At 40.7% G+C, this 21,861-nt stretch overlaps 1 protein-coding gene across 1 annotated transcript in view; it reads right to left on the reverse strand.

The window, feature by feature from the left end:
* PLCL1 (phospholipase C like 1 (inactive)) overlaps positions 1–21,598 on the reverse strand; it is a 212,536-nt gene extending 190,938 nt beyond the window's left edge. The window contains exon 1 of the mRNA XM_069860686.1: positions 21,407–21,598. Coding sequence (XP_069716787.1) covers positions 21,407–21,598 — 192 coding nt within the window. The remainder of the gene's footprint in view (positions 1–21,406) is intronic.
* Positions 21,599–21,861: the final 263 nt, after the last annotated feature.

The following is a 21,861-nucleotide window of genomic DNA, read 5'->3' on the forward strand; positions in this document are numbered from 1 at the left end:
AAGACATCAGTTTCCACTGATATTTACAAGATAAACTGTGCAATAAAACATTTTCTTCATTATTTCAGTTAACTGGATTTTTAAAATATCTTAATATGAAATAATAAGCTAAAATACATCTTAGCCTAATTGTAACTACCCAAAAGAACTAGTAATTCCATCTAAACTGAATTTGACACAATGGTTTCTATTTGACAGGAAAAGAACTACCAGTAAACTAACACAAGGGAGGATAGTCGTTCTAAACCATCACACTATTAAATTAATGGTCACACCAGCCAGGAAAACAGTGCATTGCTTTACAAAACTGCTTTACAGTAGAAAGTATATTTGACATCCAAAATCTTGTAGCTTCCAGAGAGGAGGAAAGCATGCCAGCTTCCTTTATTTGGGATTGGAAGATCGTCATAAGTGTTCTGCATTAATATGTTGCTTAAGAAAAAGGCAATAAAAATATTTACAGATTCAACTGTTACAAGGCTTGGATCATCAGAGAACAGCTACCATAAAACGAGGCATCTGGAAGAACAGTAAGCAAAAGGACACCTCAGTACATAAACTCTGTGGCGAGGCCAACCACAGCAATTCTGTGAGAAGAGAACCAAGGCAATTGGGACAGTCATTATAAGCCACTGCAAAATAAATTAGCATGAGAAAGATAAGAAATGACACTTCTGAATAAACATCCTCTGAAGATTAGAGGTGGAAGTCACTAAAGTCGTTGTTCAGAACAAAAAGCTTTGAGGAATGAACAGAAGTGAGTGTCCTATATGCTTTGGCCCATATCCCCACAGCTTACAGTAACACCCTCTGTGTCCTTCTTTGCTTATAAATGCAAGTCCCTACCCCTGAGGGCCTGAAGTTGCTCCTCAAATCCCTGCCACATCCCCTCATGCTCAGTAGGGCTGATCATCCCGCTGCGGAAAGGCGAGCCCCGACATGCAGCTCCCTCGACAGCCTCCCCATCCCAGAAGTTACAAACTCCACAGCATCTGCATCTGTCAGCATCAGCAGCGAGTTCAAAAGGATGGTCACAAACAGCATTAGCAACTGGACCTTGGCAAGAAAATCCTGCTTAGAATATTACGCAACATGCATCTTGCACAGCTTTTCCTCACACAATCCAAGTACAGTAATTGGAAATAAGAAAACACAGTTCTAAAAATGCAAGCCTGCAGAAAACATCCTCTTGATTACCTGAATTGCTCTAACTGCCACTTAAAAAATAAATTAAAAAACCCCAACTCAAACGATAACCAGAATTTGCAGATAGGACTTGAGAATTTCTTGGCCTTAAGATAAAATGCTGGTGGCAAAAATTAGTTATAGGAAGTTCGGTATGAATAACTTATCTTCATAAGAAATGCCACAGTTACAGCTCTGTCACTCCAGTTACAGTAGCAGTAAAAACTTTTTTTATATGCTCTAAGCTCATATCAACTCCATTTGCTTCTTCAAAGGAAAAAAGAACTGAGACATTTAATTTCATTTTTACTACTTACAGGTCACTGCTGGTATAGATTTGTGGAGGTATTTTGGGGAGGGGTATGTTTTAGCCAATATATCTTCACCTTCAAAAAAAAATAGCTTTTACATGAAAAAAACCCTCAGGATAATGAGCATCGGAAAGAAATTAGAGGCTCAAATGCAGAATTTTCAGTTCTCATTATTACTCATGCTAAACTATAGCCTCCAGACCCGGATTTTAATTTATGCAGGAAAAAAGAACACATTGCAAATGCATATAGGCTTAAATATCTCTGCCTGCTGGCCTTCTGCATATGTACAGAGGATGACTTGCTACTGAAGCAATACCTGAAATAAATCTGTAAAGCAAGGCAATGAACATAAAGAGTGAGCTTATTAGAGTAAAACTGTTTCAGTGCTTGGTTCTACAGACCCTGTTCAACATACTTCTGTTGAGCCCTGCTCCAAACAAGTCCAGAGGTGAGAAAATAAAGTGAGATAAATACATTGTGTGTGACACATCACTCCCCCTTTTATACATCTCAGCAGCTCCAGGCAGAGTAGCCAGACTGCACACTTCTCCATATGTGCTGTGATAAAGGGAAAAGACAGCACTGAATCCTCCTTCTCTCCTGGAGGCCCAGGCAGAGTCTGGCTCACAGCAACGTTCAACCACAACCCTGCAATTAGTTACATGTAGGCTTAACTCGACATTATTAAGGGTCTTGCTAACAGGTGGCAGGAAAATGATGGGCTTGTAGGATCACAGCACTAATGATGCTGAAGAAAACTTAGAACCGAGAGAGAATATGGTTTATAGTTAATTCGGTCACCAAGTAGTTCATGCTACAAAAGCGTCACTTCTACGCTTAAAGCCCACTGAAACCTGGACTACACTAATTTGGAGTCCTTCCAGTGATTTTCATACACCTTGTAATTACACCTTTTAATGAGATTATTTTTCAATGAGGTCTTATTTAGATTTTATAACCTACTAAAATAAAGGCTTTTCAGTAGATGAGATCCTCTCATAGAAAAAAATCTTGGAAGAATATAGTGTTATTCTTGTTTGTTAGCAATGCAGAAACTATATATTCAGGCAATATATAAGTTCATAACTAATATGTAACATACAGCATTCAGAAAAATGTTTGAATGGTGCACATCACCATTCTCTTAATGATGTCTTGGTGTCTCTTGTTGGAGGAGGAGTTTTCACCTAAAAGTCTCAAGCATTTTGAGACAGTAATCCACTTTCTCTATAGAAATACAAAATAATTTGCAAAAGCAGCAGGAACAGCTATTTCATAGACAGCAGATTTCCATTCCCATGGTTATAACCTTATAAAACAAGATATATTTTAAAACAAAACAGAACTACATAGATTTTAAGACAAATAATTTGCTGACTTTTGGTAACAGTAGCCTCTAAGGAACTATATTTTTACTTGGCTGCAGAACCAATCATTCCAAAATTCCTTTCAATTTGTATCAAAAGTAAACCCCTCAGGAAAGTGTATTTCCCCTGCTAAAATATCCAGGCTGAGATTTTTCTTAATCACTTGTCAAAGGCTTTATTAAAATAACTCATTATATCATTTAATCACTGCAGTTATTGCCATTGTTTTCTATAAAACTGATTAGCATAATACTTCTGTATCCTTCACTTATTTTCCTCATCCATTGAAGTACGGATAATTTAAATCTGAATATTTTCAACCCACTCTTTTTCTTTATAGTAAGAAATTATAATTTATAGAATCCACAAAATATAACAATTTGGAGGCTTCTTTCCGTTATCATGGAGTATTAACAATGCTAGCAAATTCCAAAGGGAACGTAGGAAGACAACAGAATTCATCTTTGATACCACACTAGAGTGTGGAGCAGGAAAGAATGAAATAATGGGTGGTTCTGATTCCCTGCACTGCGGTAGGTTTTGATCTCAGCAGTCAAGAGCATCTATGAGACGTCTTCACCCAAGAAAAGGATGGAACTGAGGGAAGGTTTTCAGGACACTTGCAGAAGCCCTCTTCCTCAGAAAGAGACAGATTTTATATTGGCATCATGATCCTTCAAAATAAATAAATAAATAAATAAGAAAACCAAATGTAAAAGCAGGAGGTGAGTATCCTTTGAAAGCAACAAACAGAATAGTTCAGACTTGAGAAACAGAAATGAAACCACAGGACCAGAAGAGGACTGGTTCCCCAAGTGAAGGATTCCCAAAAAGCCAAGAAATTAAGTTTCTCACAAGGCCTCTATCAAGAGTTATTTATGAGCTGCCTAGATTGTCACACTGCCACATTGTAAATAGCAGCTCCAGGAGGGCAGCAGAAGTCCAAAGGGAAGGTATCCAACCTAGTGAAAGCAAATGGATTCCAACAGAGCTGACCAAATCCCAAGGTGAAATTGCTTCAGCCTTGCCAAAAGGAAAAATAGTATTTCCAGTAACTGACTTCAGTAAGATGGTAGAGAACAAAGAAACTAAGAAATTGGAATTATTCCACTGAAAAAGCAAAATTCTGGGGCTAAAGGGATTCCATCACTCTGGAAAATTAGGAAACCTAAATAGCTTCAGGACACAGTTCAGCAAACATGAATACCGAATACTAACTTGGATCAGCATCCAAGACTCTTGATTTTTCGTGTTCGCTGGGAGAGTAATGCACAAAAGGGAAAAATAATTTGCAGAAAGATAATAAGATATAAATACACTAAGATTTAAAACCAGTTGTTGCTAGAAGAGTAACTAACCAACCTGTCACACAAGCAATATACGCTATAGTTACAACAAAAGTGTTAACAAATTTAAGTAAAAGCTATTCCAAAGGGAGTGATGCTTTTCCTCCACAGTCCTGCAGGCTGGACAGTCGTGGCCAGCAGGGAGACTGACTGCCTATACAGGCTGGGGCTGCAGCCAAGCAGCCCAGCCCAAAAAACATTGCACCCTCTCTGACCTCACTGAGCAAACACAGGAGAGAAAAATCTGACATCCTCAAAGCTGAATGGCAAAGAAAAAAGAATCTCATTTCTGTTCTAATACAGTTGTTTAAAAGTCTCAGTCTTCTGCAGAGTGATGCTCCTTCATCACAAAGACTCCTTTCTCATGCAATAAAGGATCTTTTTGCCATCTTTTCTGTGCCTTCTCACTTCTTTCTCCAACCTTCTATTTTTAAACAGTGTTGTAGACTTACTTCTTTTGGGGAAGAAGCATATTAAAAAAAAAATCCCTGAACTTCTATTGCACTGCACAGTGTCCTTGTAAGCATTAAGATTAGAGAGCGTCTGTCTTCCTCTTACCATACAAATGCATACAAAGTATTTTATCTTCTTTGTCCAACACCTTGTATTCCTTACTAAGAAGACAAAGCATGGGGTTTTCATCTCAAACTCTTACACATTTGAACTAAAGACTCGCCACTACATTATTATGGCAACAAGAATACTATAGCTTGAAACAGTACTATGGAGCTAGAAGAAATAAACACAGTACATGGTCCAAAGTTAGTTTTCATGCAGCAACTATCATCCTGTATTCTGGAGTCTCAGGATGCTGGTAAAACCTACTACAGAAAGAATAATCACAGCTCCACACATTTGTCAACTATAACATAAGTTTTAAAAAGCACGATTAAATAAAATACACTATACGCTAATACTCAACAAGTCTGTTGATAACCTATATTGTCACTCTTACTAGCCCAGTGTTGGTGCCACAGTGAACTGCTCCCACAAGTTTTTGCAATCCCCGATATTGTAACAGTAGCGGCAAGGTGATGTCCAGCAGAACCCCAAAAGCACCGAAAGAACTGGTACAATACGTAGCTTTGAATTATCAGGTTCAGCACAGAAATAAGACTTACCAGCTAAACGTATGAAGTCAAAACATGTCACTGAGAGTTGAACCCCAACTAGCAGGGAACGGCAGTAACAGTAAACTAAAAACACTGGTTTTTCTGACAGTCAAACAGGATTTAATACAGACTTATTTTGAGTTGTTTTTACATCTTCAGTCAATTTGTCTTCCACTTCCCAAGAATTTCCCAGTGTAGACAAGGCCACAGATCAAAATATAAAGGCAGACTCTGAGCTGACAGTCACAAGGCTATGGTGGACAAGTGAAAAACAACCCTAAAATCTGTATGTCCTATTCAAAATTCACAGCCAGATCAACACCACTGTGACTTGACCAGCTATTTGAAAAACAGTGAACATTCCCAGTAGTTTCAAAGCAGCACAAATTTCACTACAATGTACAGGGCAAAAAAAATTACAGTGAGGACAAAACATTGCAGATGTATAATTTTTAACTTGACAATGTAATTAATGATATTCACCATTAACTGACGACCATTTCCTTTGCAATAAAATAAAATGTTCTGGTTCTATATGGCAGGGTAAGATTGAAACAATCAGGAAAAGTAGAAGTATTTTCCATAAAATGAGGTAAAGCAGCTATTTTAAAAGGCTGGCAAAGGTTAGAAATACATAGTCGAGGTCTCATTAGGCCACACTGCAAGCTTTCCCCACTGCTCCCCTGCTGCACACATCCAGACTATTTCCCTGAGCTGGCAGACAGTGATGTCAGTCTTCTCTGTTCCTGACTTTTAATACATGGGCTTCACAGAATAGACAAAGTATGGCTAACAGGATGAAGCTTTCACACGCAAATCACCATTGCTTACAGAAAAATATTTACATGAGAAATATTATTCAAAAATTTGAACTGGATTTGTGACATTTCCCCCCTCCCTGTGCCTCAGCCCAAGGGAAGGATTTTGTAGGTCCATCACAACCTCTGTAATCTCTAATAGATAGTCAAATACTAACCTGTATCTCCCAGTGTTTGGCCAATAACACTCTTCTGGCCAAATCATAGAATCATAGAATCACCAAGTTGGAAGAGACCCACCAGATCGAGTCCAACCATTCCTATCAATCACTAAAAAATAATCCTAAAAAAAAAAAAAAAAATCACTAAAAAATAGTCCTTTCCCTACAAGCACACTATTGCACAACAAGCAGGAGAAGAGAATTATTTCCTAGACTGTTCTCCTTCAAGTCTTTGAATGCTTCTATGTGCAGTTAAACTTCTCTTGTTGCTTTTCACACCTCCCAGAACAAAGTACAGCGGTGTCCTCAGGGAAGAGGGCACCCAGATCTCAAAAACCAAATACAAAGCCACCATCCTAAAGAATCAATTAAGCAGTCAGGCATGGCCAGCTAGAAGTGACATGCTGGGAGAAACGGGTAAAATTCTCATGTAGTTTACAAACTATAAAACTAAAACTAATCTAGAGGAGTCAACAGCAGAGGGAGCATTCACCATCATCACTGGAAGCACCATGAAGCTTATCTTAGAAGTTAAACAACCACTTGAGAAGAGCAGCAATTCTCCCTAGCGCATTACCTAGGTTATGTTACTGCTATCAATCACTAAATCATCACAGAAAGAAAGAAAACTTGTCATTCTTTGGCTGTTAGTGGCTCATCTGACATCATTAGAAGCTCATTGGATGTGGTCTTCCTGGACTTCAGTAAAGCCTTTGACACAGTTTCTCACAGCATTCTGCTTCGGAAACTGTCAGCCTCTGGCCTGGACAGGCGCACACTCTCCTGGGTGGAAAACTGGTTGGATGGCCGGGCCCAGAGAGTGGTGGGAAATGGTGTGAAATCCAGCTGGAGGCCAGTGACAAGTGGGGTTCCCCAGGGCTCCGTGCTGGGTCCAGCCCTGTTCAATGTCTTCATCAATGACCTGGATGAAGGCATCAAGTGCACCCTTAGCAAGTTTGCAGATGACACTAAGCTGGGTGCAAGTGTGGATCTGCTGGAGGGTAGAGAGGCTCCAAAGGGATCTGAACAGGCTGGACCACTGGGCTGAGTCCAATGGCATGAGGTTTAACAAGGCCAAGTGCCGGGTCCTGCACTTGGGGCACAACAACCCTGTGCAGTGCTACAGACTAGGAGAAGTCTGGCTGGAAAGCTGCCTGGAGGAGAGGGATCTGGGGGTGTTGGTTGACAGCAACTGAACATGAGCCAGCAGTGGCCCAGGTGGCCAAGAAGGCCAACGGCATCTTGGCTTGGATCAGAAACGGTGTGATCAGCAGATCCAGGGAGGTTATTCTCCCTCTGTACTTGGCACTGGTGAGACCGCTCCTCGAATCCTGTGTTCAGTTCTGGGCCCGTCACCACAAGAAGGATGTTGAGGCTCTGGAGCGAGTCCAGAGAAGAGCGACAAAGCTGGTGAGGGGGCTGGAGAACAGGCCTTATGAGGAACGGCTGAGACAGCTGGGGGTGTTTAGCCTGGAGAAGAGGAGGCTGAGGGGAGACCTCATTGCTCTCTACAACTACCTGAAAGGAGGTTGTGGAAAGGAGGGAGCTGGCCTCTTCTCCCAAGTGACAGGACCAGAGGGAATGGCCTCAAGCTCCGCCAGGAGAGGTTTAGGCTGGACATTAGGAAAATATTTTTCACAGAAAGGGTCACTGGGCACTGGAACAGGCTACCCAGGGAGGTGGTTGAGTCACCTTCCCTGGAGGTGTTTAAGGGACAGGTGGACGAGGTGCTGAGGGGCATGGTTTAGTGTTTGATAGGAATGGTTGGACTCGATGATCTGGTGGGTCTCTTCCAACCTGGTTATTCTATGATTCTGTGATTCATTTAGTAGTTCTGTAAGGCGTCCAGCCATTGCAGGTCCTTCCAGAAGGATGCTTAATACCTTCCCATTGTCTGGACTCTTAAATGCTCATGAAGTTAGCTTCTCCAGTCTCTTCTGGAAGGGTTTTACAATTATAACTGCAGTTGAACTGGCACTACCAATACAGCTGAGCGTGACAGGTACCCCAAATACTTTCTTGACCTAGTACAATCTTTTATGCAGCAACCAAAACATGCATTATAGACACAGTGGAAAAACACTTAAAAAAATCAGCAGAAGCAAGCAAAAAACCCACAATATTTTCAAAAACGTGGAAGAGACAGGAAACGTTTAAGTTGTACAACAGAGCAAAATCTGGTGTACAGATTAATGAGAAGCCAAGACCCCTAGCTGGAAAGTGACTGGTGATACCAAGTATCAACACACATTGTTATATTGTGGAAAAGATATATAAACACTATCATTCTCTTTCCTATCCTTACTTCCAGATTTGCATTCATCCATTAATTACTTTATTGGAGCACAATAAACCCAAAGCAGTCATGCAATGTTATACCCAAGCACTGCCCATGGATTCAGACACTAACCCTTAACTGGAGATGCACAAAGTTCCTGAAAAGAAAGCGTGCTATTAACAGTCACTAAAAACAGGCAGGCATGGCAACCAGCCATTAAAAATCAACAAACAGAAAAAAAAAAAAAAAAACACCAAAAAAAGACAGATTCACAAACTGCATTTTATATACAGTCAGGGAGATGAAAGTACAGTTTCCACTGCAAATAACTGGTATTTTTTCCACAGGGGGCATTCCCTGGTCCTGTCCTGAAAGACGCCACTCATATACAACTGCCAATGATCAGCTCATGAAGACAACATTCGCTTTTGATCCCAAGGATTTTGTCAAAAGCTCCTGAATAGTCTTTTCTACCTAAATACAGTATGGATCAAATCTGCCTTTGATGCAACAGGCCTAAATAAGAATAAATGAAGTCTGCAACACTGCTGTGTGAGCAGTTCTGTTGGCATGAGGGAATGCTCTGTACTGCAGTTTGCCACAGCAGCACAAGACAGTCTGCACCTCTTTTCTTCCTCAGAGAAAATGCAAAGAGCAGCTTATCACAGAAACCACCAGCTCAAGCTGAAGGTAAGTGCATCAGTTTTCCAGCAAACCCATCACCCTATGGATGCAACGTTTGCTCTTTTGCATTCAATATTTTTTTTTTGAAGAAAATGGTGCTTGGCCTCTGTCCACACAGAAATTTATTTTAATTAATAACTAATGCAAATGAGTATACAGACAACCTCATACCAGCTTTAGTTGTAGCCAACTCCTGATGACCGTCAGTTTAAAACTGAGACTTATCTATGTATTTTTTTTAAATCCCTCTGTTACCACTGTAACTTGTATTTAGTACACCAAAAAGAGTAGAAAACACTATCGCCATTTCCCACTGCTAAAATTGTGAATTAATGAAAACTCTAGTCAATTTAACATGTTCTGTGAATCTCTATTACCATGCAAAGTATATGCAATACATAAATAGGTAGATGGGTAAACACAGCAAGTGAAACTATGTTCTCTAGAACATACAGATATCCAGTCATGTAAACACTTCAGTGTTTTCCTTGGATGATATTTGGAGAACTGTGCAATATGCGCTCCTGGCTGCAATATGCCACAGCACAAGAAAGAGACATTCTGTGATCCCTGAGTAGGTGTACAGATAGGTAAACAAAGTAAATGGCATTTCAAAAGAAATAAAAAGCTCTGGATTATACCACATAATACCACATACATGGTTCATCTCAGCAGGGTCATGTCTTTTGCCTCACAACTGTTCAAACAGGACAGAAAATGCTGCAGCCATTTCATGTCAGAAAGCCAATCTTTCCTCCGCTCATCCAGTGAATGGAACACTGTGCCCACACTGTTCCTTTCAAATCCTCAGATTTCTAAAAGCGAAGCCAAATACACTCGCAGTAAGATATAGCTCATTTTATTAAGCTGAGAGCTGAGTATCTTTGGAGAAGATGAAAGCTGGTCTGAAGGAAATACACCATTACCTCTTTGCAGAGGGATATGTGGAAGCCAGACATCAGCTATAAACCAGCTTTCTTTAAAAAGCTAGAAAAATGAATGGTCCTCTCCTATTTGGAAGGCGAGGTACTGCTACAGGATCCAAGTGTACTCTTAAACCTGAGGGGTTTTATTTCATAGAATTAAAATTCTTGATTCTTTGAAAAGCTGCAGCAAAATGGGACCATCCATCCAGCATCAGCACACACCTAAACACAAGTCTGGGCATTAGCCCTCAGAAAGACAAACTCGTTGGGGAAAGGCCAGTCCTCTGACTCTCCAACAGCCACAAGACGAGTGGCTTGTCCATACGAGCTTGTCTGTCCGCATTTTACAGCGTATCAGACATCATTGCAGTGAAAGATACTTAACAGTCCTACATATATTAAAGCAAATGAGGATATTGACATTGTTCACAGTTTTGTTAAATTAATCTTTTTTCCTATCACTTAAGCTTTTACCTACTCCCTACATCCACACCCTCCCAGGAAGGCTACTGAGCCTAGGCAAAGCATGCTACTTAGCACAGTCACGTTTCACTCTTCCAAGCCAAAAAATCTACTTCTCCTCCTCCTCCAGGGCTGCAACTCAGCTTCTTCTGCAGAAAGACACCACAGTCTTTGGACTGATCTACCTAATCGATGCTCAGGATAAGAATAGAACATAACTTAAGCAAATATAATGGTTAAAAAAAAATGCTAGTCTTCGAAGTCAAGAGGTCTGCTGCAGGGAACTCTGTTGAGGTGACCAAGGGTACCAGGAGAATGTTCTGAAGTCTATGAACAGGCTCCAATTTGATCTCAATGACATTTGGATCAGTCCCTTAAAATGAATCACTTCTAAGCACTATTCCTGTCCATCAGACTCATGTATCTCACCACTGTGTATGAAGGTGCCTCCCCTCTGTCCTCCACAAAGATGTAGCAAACAAAGTATTGAATATGAACAGAATTGTTAATATGCATTCAGCACACAGACCCCGCAGCAGAGCTGCCAAGCAAATAACTCACAGCAAATGCATTTGTTTATTAAGTCATCTCTATTTTTCTTTCCTCAGCTCCAATAGCAACTTACTCTTTGTGTTTCTAATAACAGCAACTGTTATCTGGAAACAATCCCCTAAAATTCATTCGACAAGAGTAATGTTCACGTTTAAAGCAATACAGTTCTGTCAAACAAACCTCACCTAGCTCAAAGTAGGATCATCATAACAAAATTAACAACATTTTGTCTATAAGACCCAGAAAAAGAAAATTTTGAAGTAAAACAACAGGGTTTAGTGATTGGGTATTTGTGTTCAGCCCAATCCTTCCTCCATTGATGGCAATGGGAAAATTGCCACTGATTTCAGGGACTGCAGAAACTATGTTTATACTCAAAATCTGCATTGCTTCAGGGAACAACTGCCACTGCGAATCATAACACTCCGAGAAAGAAATTCACAAGCTATATATACTATGACTTGCATTTCCAAATCACACACAAGTACAACCAATTTTTTATAACACTAGAAGAGGAGACTTCCTACAGGATAAATCCATACATACTTCCCAGAACAAATCTGTATTTGCCTCAGCACCAGGACTGGGGTGTTACCCACAGAGTGAAGCTGGCCCCAGCACATCTCCCACACAGCGTTCCTGCTCGAGGCTGCACAGCCTTCAGGCAGTCTCTGGGACTAGGCTCCATCTAACACAGAACAAAAAGCATTTGTAGGTGGTCTTTTTTCAAACATTTAAAGAATTCCAACACCTATTTTTCAGCCAGTGCTCACAGAATTTTTTATTACAGTATTTATATCAGGTAGCCTGGAGGTGTCATACACCAATGGAACATAATTCTTTTATTAAACTATTACATTTGTTTAATTTATTTAATAAACTCCTACATAATCACATTTGGAAAAAGAAAACAGATCTTACAATTCATTCACAGCGCTCTCTCCTGATAGCTCTGGCTTGAAGAGATGAACAGTCACTTTAGCTGAGCAAATTGCAACTTCCAATCAGATATTTATGAAAACTGTTAAAAAATTAAATTAAAAGGGAAAAAAAAATCAAATTGCATGGCTCTTCCAAGCAAAAATAGAGCTTATAAAAAGATTTAATGCAAGAATCCAGAACTCCTCTACACTTACAATGACAGTTGCCTATACTGTATTTTGCGAGTGTCTTAAGATAAATTCCTATGTTAAGAAAAACAATGTTTTTTATCTTTCTATGCAACAGTAGGCTAAAACTGACAGAACCCATCAAGAATAAACCACTGTGATTTCAATTACAGTGGTAAAACTTGCCCAAATGCCATGGCGGCGGGGGGTGGGTGGGTGGGTGGAAATCTTAACAGGAAATGCCCAAATAGCTTTGGAGTTGTCCCAGAATGGAAGGAGAGACTCAGTCAGGAAGAGAGGAATTAGATTCAACCACCGAGCTGGCAAGAGCAGGATCAAGGCAGCCTTTGCTCATGCCCCTCTTGTTCCCTCCACCAGAGCCGCCACATGTGTAGCCTCCCCCAAACTTCACATCATTCAGCCACCACTTCTTTTACATACCTATACACCTCTAGTTCTGTACACGCCCAAGAGATTGCTATCCCAGAGCAATTCAGCTCAGACAAACATATTTTCATGCCCTGCATGACTTTTTCTGGGGGCAAGCTCAGCGCTGGGTGTGCAAAAGGGATCCCCACGGCTGTACTCCAAGCTCTTGCTTCAGTCCTAGTCACTACCCTTCACCTCATCCCTATCCTGCTTGAGTATCTTTGGCCGATTCCCAATTCCACTGCCCAACCTCCCAGCCAGGCTCCCAGTTTTATCCCAGCCTTGTCTGCTCCCCATGACAGTCTCACCTCCCAGCAGCATTTGGATTGCATATAATCCAATTTTCTGAATTTTACTTGAGCTTCTAGCTGTGCTCTTACCCTGCTCTGCCCCATGGCTTTCCCAGCTACTTGAACACTAGCATCCGATTCCTGATAGGGGCATTATACTTATTACCATTTACTTCCTACCTTTTTCTTGCAAACACGACGTAGCTAACATTCCCAAGCAGTCACTACAATACACATACTCCACAAAATATATTGACTTTGCAGTAGAATCCAATGTAATAAAAGTTGTTAAATTCCTAGGGTCTTTTTCATCAATAACCCCACAGAAGTTTTTCTTTGGTTGTTCTTTTGTATCTAGTTTGTTTCTGAAAAAACAGCTACACTTTCTAGAAGATGCATCAACACAAAACAGAGAAAGGTGCACCAGCATACACAAAAGCAAGATGGATATGACCATGTTTACCTAAGCAACAAACCTCTCTCAATCAACAAATGCACCCTGCATTTTATTTAAGCGACTCCTTTTTTGTTGTTTTTTTTTCCCAAAAACTATATGAAAGAGCTAAAGACGATAAAACCTTTTTGTATCTAACAATCAAAACAGATTAGCAATCCATCAAAACTGTCTAATGAATTAAAAACATGCTCTACCTACCTATAATACAATGCAGGAACTTAGATCCAAATTACAGTGGGAGGATCATTGCTCAACACAATTTGACAGACTTTGCATCTGTAAAATAATGAACCATGAACACTATACTTCATCTGATTCTAGACTTATTTGAAAGGTATATAATTAGGTAGCCAGCTTCATGCTAAGCAGATATGAAACAGATTCTTACTGCCCATTGAGAAGTTGTAGTCACGTTACCACAACCCACTTCCAGCAAAGAATGACGATTTTGGAGTACTAATTATCCACTACTCTGCTTCTTCTGTAGTCATACACACCCATGCAAATCAATACATGACAATTTCGCAGTTATTAAACTACTTTCCACTTTATATGGATTTCTGAACAAGGTACTGGGTAGCAAAGGTGTGCTCCTTTTGTCCCCTGAAGAAGCACCAAAGCAGCATGACAGAGGTAACCAGGAGGGATAAGATCTATCAGTAATCAGCATGAATACAGTGAATTCTTTCTTCAGCGCTTTGGTGACTTTGATGCACCTTTAAATTGGCATGTTACATTAAGTTTACCCGATGCATGCTGCCCAAAATAATCCCAAGGCTAATTTTGTTGGCTTTGGAAGAGGAATATTTTATCTCAGTTTGATTCCAGTTAATTATTCAAATTAGGGTCTGCACAGTCTTAATGGTTGGAGACTTTCAACTTAACAATACACATGTTAGCAATGAACTAAATTAAGTCATCACAATAATCTCAGTAATTTGAATATGTCTCAGGAAGAGTCTCAATAATCACTGAAGCTGCGAATTCCTGACATAAGATTCCCTCAGAAGACAGTATTCTACATCAGTAGGCTTCAAAACCAAAAATGTTTATGATACAGAAAGATTTAAGAACAAGGCTTTGACAGTAAATACACTTCTACACCAGTACATACAAAGACATCAGTCTTCAGAATCTTTTAGTATTTGGTACAGGCATTTAGTCTTTTGCAGAACTTATTTTCTTTTAATCAAAGCTGAGTAGTTCCTAAACTGTCACACAAGCCAAAACCCTCACGTCACATTGGCTAAAAGAAAAAAGTAAGCTAGAATACATGAATAAAAAGCCATATTAGTCACCATTTTCCATTCCTTAGAAAAACCACCAACGTATTACCAAAAATCATACTTTCCAGGTGCATACTGGAAAGAAAAAAAATACGTTGATTAGGTTTACGAGCATGATTGCTAAATGTTCCGCCACTGAGGATGTATTATGGGTTCTACAGTAAGCGCCTGCATTTCCACATCTACTGTAGGGAAGGACAGAAAAACAAATATACCATTAACTCAAATGAAACATTTTTGTTACAGATGGGAGTTGATCTCAGTGGAACTACAATACGAATAAAATAATATCATAAAAAGTGGGATTTGCATCTCTACACAGATATGAAAACTTACTTTCATTAACAGCTGCTTAATCTATTTGGAAAACAGTAGAGAGCATCGCTCCACTGCTGCTCTACCCACCAGCACTGTTACTCCAACAGAACATTATTTTTAATCATCATTTGTGTGCTTCTGCATAATTGCCTTTGTGTAGCCAACATACTTGAAAAACAAATCAATCAGCATCACCAACTTTTTCTCTTATTCCTGACCATAAAAGCTCCTACCTCTTACCTAGAAAATCTATCAAATGACTGCCTGACAAGACCTGACAGAACTTGTGTTTTCAGAACACTGGACTTCCTGGTATTTATTCTACAGAAAGGATATCGCCCTACCAGTTTGAAGAATTACCATTAGGTAATTTCAGTGGAAGACATTTAAATAGTCTTGACAATTACAATCCTGTATGGAAAAATACCACAAACACAATGCTATTACCCATTTCTACCCAAGTGTTTAATGAGATCACCAGTCACGTGTTACATTGTGAATTGACTGACAAAAAATCTACTCCAGAGTTAACAGGCAGCATAACAGACAAATCTGCTATAAAGAAGCAGTTTGCCCTGGATGTGGGTTGTTCGAGTTTGGGTTTTTTCTGGAAGTATCAAATGAAGTTTACACAAGTCTGTGGAAAGGTTCCCATTGATTTTTTTTAAAGAAACTTTTAACCAGGCCCCAAGATCTCCTTGAGCAGAAGTTAACTTCAAAGATTTTTTTTTTTCTTGAGTGCAGAGATGGCTGGAAATCAGAATTATTGTACTTTGTGGCAAATCCATCAGAACTACAAAGTCTAAATCAAACATGAAATATGCCAAGAAATTTAATAGAAAGAAACATTCATCTGTTATTCATAGATTGACTTGGGCACAATGCACACTTACAGCTGAGCATTTTTATGTAAGTGACTCAGGGCCCAAACAAGAGAAAAATCTCTCCAAGAAACTTTTCTGGCAACACTTAGATCCCTGAAGACATTAGAAGGTACGTTAGCATTCAGGACAGCTTCATAGGACCCATATGCCCAAATCCTGCACCCATAATCCCATTTTATACACTTAGGTCTTCAGTGGGTTGTGGCCTGCATTACTACAGATAATTATTGATAGCTTGACATTAAAAAAAGCCACAATACCTAAATCCTTCTCCTTACAGTGCTATCATCTTAGGCACAGCCTTACCAGACTTGCCAATGTTGTTTTAGTTTCCATTGAGGGGGAAGGGGGTAAAGTTTTTATTGGTGGAGGTTAAAGCCCATTCTGAAATGCGTATTGTCCTCCATGAGAAAGGATCCCAGTGATAAATGCAACAGTTCCACAGCAAATCTGTCCATCTTCAGTGATATTAACTACTGGATATAATGTAATTTGACAAAAGCAGGTCTACAACCAGTACAGGTTCTGTTCAAACCTGTCTTAAGTAGATGCTTATGAAAATAAGTGGTGTATGGAATACAGGTGCAGTGTTATGAAAACATTCAAACAACTACAGACAGCTGCGCCACAGCAACCCAAAAAAATAAATCTCCAAAATGCTTCTTTTCCATGAAGCTGGCAAAAAAAAAATTAATTCTAAACAACTAAATAACAAAGAAGATTCTTTTCATTCCTAAGAAGTTTTTACATTAACAAAAATGGAAAATTGTCTTCTGTGCCTCTTCACAGTGCATTTCCGTTACTGGCTTAGAGAAACGTCAGTCTAGGCTGGTATCCCAGCTACAGGAATACATGCTTGGGGAAACACATAAGCATCAGGAAAGTACAAGTGACCAATCCTCAGCTGTAGCTTTCTGGTGTTCAACAGCCTGTAGTTTAGGGACTTTCTAAGCCAGATGCTTTTGCCACATTGCGAAGCTCTCCTCTATCAATCTGTCATTTTGAATCCGTTTGAACCCATTTACATTTCTGACTGACACAGCTTTCTGTGGCTGTTAAATGCATGATTTCATCATACGTTGCATCAGAAAATATTTGGCATTTCTTTTAAACCTGCTGCTATATAACTATCAATGAGTTTCCCCTGCTTCATATTCTGCAAAGAACATGGATATAAGCTCCTTGTTCCTGTCTCCGGTGTTTGGGAATTCACATACATTAAAGCATCACCCACCAGTTACCTTTTTCCAGACCAACGTGATGAATTTCTCATTTTGTGGCAGTCTTGCCTTGGCAAGGCGTATCATTCTTGCCCTTCCCTACAGCATTTTAGGCTCTACTGTATTCTTTAACGTAATCTGTTCCTAAATATTTTCCTCTTTTTATAGGGTACTTAGGAATATGCCAAAGAATGCAGTGATGATATTGTGTCAATATCACCACTGGGCTATCAACTAACTAATCAACTTCAATGAATCTTACATAGTCATAGTTCTGTTAAGTAGCAAGTATCTAAACATAATCTTACACAGCAAAAAGCTAACTAAGAGTTAATGGAGAATCATTACAGTCCTGAAAAGCTCTGCTGTCTCCTGATGAAGTCTTAGTCACGCTACACAGACAGATGTAACATGTATTTAAAACACAAATTCTGCCACCAGACTTCAGAGCACAAGCTGAAAGAAATGTAAGTCTCATTCTTTTCTGTTGTAGTTTTAAAGCTAAAAACGTCACTAGGATAAATACAACTTCTTGAAACAAGACAGCTGGCCATCTTGATACACTTCCAGGAATGAATCCGATTGCAAAACCCTAAGCCTTGTAGTTCTTAGACTAGAAGTACATGGCAAGCAAGGACAACTCAACTGGCTGTGCATGAAACAGGAGCAAACAGTGTTTGGAACAATTTCAGTACAAGGTCTGTGACTGAAGTTAAAATCTGACTCTGCAATCCGTACTTCAAGTTCACTTCACGGGCACAGCCCACTACTGCTGCTATTGCTAACACAATACAGGGCTGCCTTATCTGCTACAGTATCTTGAGGCAGAGATACAAGAAGAAAAGAAAACAAACACGTGGTTCCAAAAGTTTGTACTGCCTGCAAACAAAAAAAGAACCAAAAACAAAAACAAAAGAGAGAGAGAAATCTGGTAAGAACTGACAGGGACATGTTCCGGTAGAAACTAAAATATTTCAGCAGGCATTAGGTAACAAATGACACAGCCTCCCTATCTTTTTACCAAAACGCTTGTAGGTGACAAGGTCAGAAGGAACATGCCAGAAGGAAAACAGCGTCAGCCAATTCTGCTTCGAGCCCCACACAGGAAAGCTGGCAAAACCTTACATGTAAAGAAAGAAAAAACGCAGTTCTCTGAGCACTGTCTTCCCTCTCCTGACCTAAAAGTGGTTTAAATTAACTTTTTGCTTGCAAACAATTGGCCCTGGATTACTTACAAGAAAAAAAAACCAAACCACAATTAAAACACTTGGCAAATAATTCAGCCAATGTATGGTCCATCTTCAGGCTTCTCTAAAACTGGGCCAAGTTCAGTGCTCTCTTGCCCTTCCTCTAATTTTGTCTTACAACCATTTTACTCTGATGACTTCAGGCTCCTCATAGCAAAAATCCTTTCTTATACTCATTGTGTAGTGAGACCCTTCCTAACAAACCTAGAAAAAGCAACTAATGCACACGTGTTAGAGAAATTTTCTAAGCACAAAAGCAGTTAGAACTCTTTCTCACTAATCCCATTTCAAAATTTACCTGAGTCAACAAAGCTGCAAACATTAACAAAGAAAACAGGAATAAAAATATTCCAGCTATATTTTGTTCTTTTTGTATAAATGTGTTCTCTTGTTTGAGGCCAACTACAGAGCATATGAATGCACTGAAGATTATCTAGAAGGGTTTATATTTTACTTGCAGTATATGCCAAATGTAATTTGCTGCAAGAAAGGCCTTTAAAGCAAGTCCCCATTCAGTCCATTATACTTCATAGTTATACTGCACATATCGAAACACTCCAATACAAGCAAGTTTGACTTCCACAGGAATTGCGCTCTCAGATGCTAACCTTGAAACTTAGAGTTCGAAAAGACAACTATGAAAAAAAACCCTGTTAAAAGTATACTTTGATCATCTAAATCTATAGAATTTCAACAGTTTGCTTAATTCAACAGGACTATTCACACTTAAAGTCTTTAAATAATCAGGAGAGAAACGGGAAAACAGTGCAAGAGCATTCACAGAATAAGTCTTCCCTTACTGTACAATTTCCCTGGCTTTCTTAAACCCCCTTTTTCAGCTGGTAAGATCAACTTAAAGCAATCAAATACTTTTCTCACTATAAATAAAGTCTATACATTCATATAAATCCAGAGTAAAAGAAATACAACAAAAACATCGTAAAACTCATTCGCCTGCAAGATGTACAATGCTTAAACAGAACTCCAGCACACTGAAGTCCTGAAAAAAAACCCCAAAAACTCAAACTAAAAAGGTGAAGTAAGATGGGAGGTCTTATCTCAACTCCATTTAAAATTTGCATTCCACACCTAATAAACATTTCCTAGGACATCAGAACTTCCCAAAAGATGCAGACAAGCAAATTATTTAACTCCTATCCCCAGTTATAAATATTTCACATTTGCTAGTACAATGCCAAAGGGAAACTGATTCAAAACATTTTTATACAGCACTGAGACAACCTCCTGGGAAAATAAATGTAATACTGCATGGGGTTCCAACAGTGTATGCACAGCCTGCAAATCCCCAAGCTCACATACCCACTGTCAGACACAACTATGTGATCTAATTTAATTCATCATCTTAACAACTAAATTTAAGACGAATTACTATACTTTTTGTTCCATATAAGACCATTCTGGATCCTTCCAGTGACTGGAATAATTTATTAGTTTCCAGACTGATCTATGTGTAGGCATCCTTTGTTCTAAAGGCAATGCTGTCCTAGAAATCAAATTTTCCCCTCATATAGTATTCATTCAAACTTTGTCAGCCCATCCTACTTAACCCTTCTTTGCATGTGCTCCAGTTTGAACGCACCACTTCTAAGTACAGGGAACCAAGTTTACCCCATATTTCCATTTCCTTGGATAACACCACTAACACTTTCTTATCACCATCAGAAATCCCTCTGCTGATAAACTCCATCCCAGGATCTACCTCGAGATACTTGCTCCAGCTGGAGGACAAATTCTTACCACTGTTAGTAACATTGCTAAACATGTTCATACAACCTGTAGTGAAAACGCTACCCGGTCATTAAAACCTGCTTACCATTTGTAACATGAAAACATATCATAGAATCATAGAATAACGAGGTTGGAAGAGACCCACCAGATTATCAAGTCCAGCCACTCCTATCAAACACTAAACCACGCCCCTCAGCACCTCGTACACCACACACAACCAGTGTAGTCTGCAGAAACAGCAGGTTCTTTAATTTATATCCAAGATAGCGTATTTTCAATTTTCGAAGCCTTCACGCAAGTCCAAGAGAAAATACCATTTCCATATCGGAATGCTCACAGAGCATCAGTCCTGATTTAGTAAAGCATTTATGTAACTTCAGATTGGAAGCATTCCCATCACATTCAGTGGGTGCCTTCAGAAGGTTAAAGTCACACTTCAAACGCTTCATTGGATTTAGTGGGTTAATATTTCAAGGTGGAACTTTCAAAACATCCTCAAGGTTCACTTGAGTACCTCATCTCTGAATGTTAAAGGTTTAAAAGAAAAAAGAGAAGACGTATTTTATAAATTCCTCCTTTGAATAGATACACTAAGCACGGAGCATGTGTTCTTGGCTTCTTGCCTTAAGCTAGAGCCGAGCCCAGCGCCTTCTCACACCCCCAGGAATCGAGTCTCACCTCCCGCTGCCTTCCAAGCGCAAATCGCTACACGAGGCTCACGCGTGAGCAGATGCTCGAGTGAGTTCGCCCAGGAGAGTTCATTCATCCTCTCCCAGAAAGCAGCGATTAGCCTACCTGCCAGGAGATGCCAATTAACGCAAAACCGCATCGTTTATTCTTAGAAATCGCCCCGCGGGGGAGGGACGGACAGCCAGACACAATCACAAAGCCATTTTTCTCACCAGATTACAACAAAGACGGAGGCTTTTAGGCTCACGCTCGACCCGTTAGTTTCACATCAAGGGTGTGAAACACCCGGTGCCGCTTCGGAGCGACTCGTTTCCAAACACGCCTTCTGTTCCCTTGTGACACCGCATACTCGAGAGCAAAGAAAACCACCGCTTTAGCCCGCCTCCGGGTGCTTCGTAAATGTTAAATAAGAAGGGAGACATACAGAGAAAGGAAGAAAAAAACTTTCGGGCTCCCGGGGAAGCTGCCCCGCCGCCGAATTCCCACGGGGATAGCTGGACCCCGGGCATCCCCCGCGCGTACCTTGATGATGCTGCTCCTGCGCGGGGCGGCGCGGGCCGCTTCCAGCAAGCAGCCCTCGGGCTCGGGGGCCGCCCCGGGGAAGCGCTCGGCGGCCCCGACGGCGGCGACGCCGCTGCGGCGCTCCCGGCCCCGGCCCGCCGGCTCGGGCTCGTCCTCGGCGCGGGGAGCGGCGCGTCCCGCAGCCTCCGCCATCGCCCCGCGGCGCCGCGCTCACCGCGCGGAGGGAAGCACCGCGCAGCCCCCGGGGGCCATGGCCGGTCCCGCCGAGACGAGAGAGCGCGGAGCGGGGCTGAGCAGCGCGGGGGTGGGGAGCGGGGCTGCGGGTCCGGGCGCCGCGGGGAGCGGGAGAAGCCGGGCAGAGGTCCGAGCAGCGGGAGAAGCCGGGGCTGCGGGTCCGAGCGCCGGGCGAGGAGGAGCGGGGCTGCGGGTCCTGCCGGGCGGCGAGGAGGAGCCGG

Source organism: Phaenicophaeus curvirostris, chromosome 7 (genome assembly GCF_032191515.1).
Source record: "Phaenicophaeus curvirostris isolate KB17595 chromosome 7, BPBGC_Pcur_1.0, whole genome shotgun sequence".
NCBI lineage: Eukaryota > Metazoa > Chordata > Aves > Cuculiformes > Cuculidae > Phaenicophaeus > Phaenicophaeus curvirostris.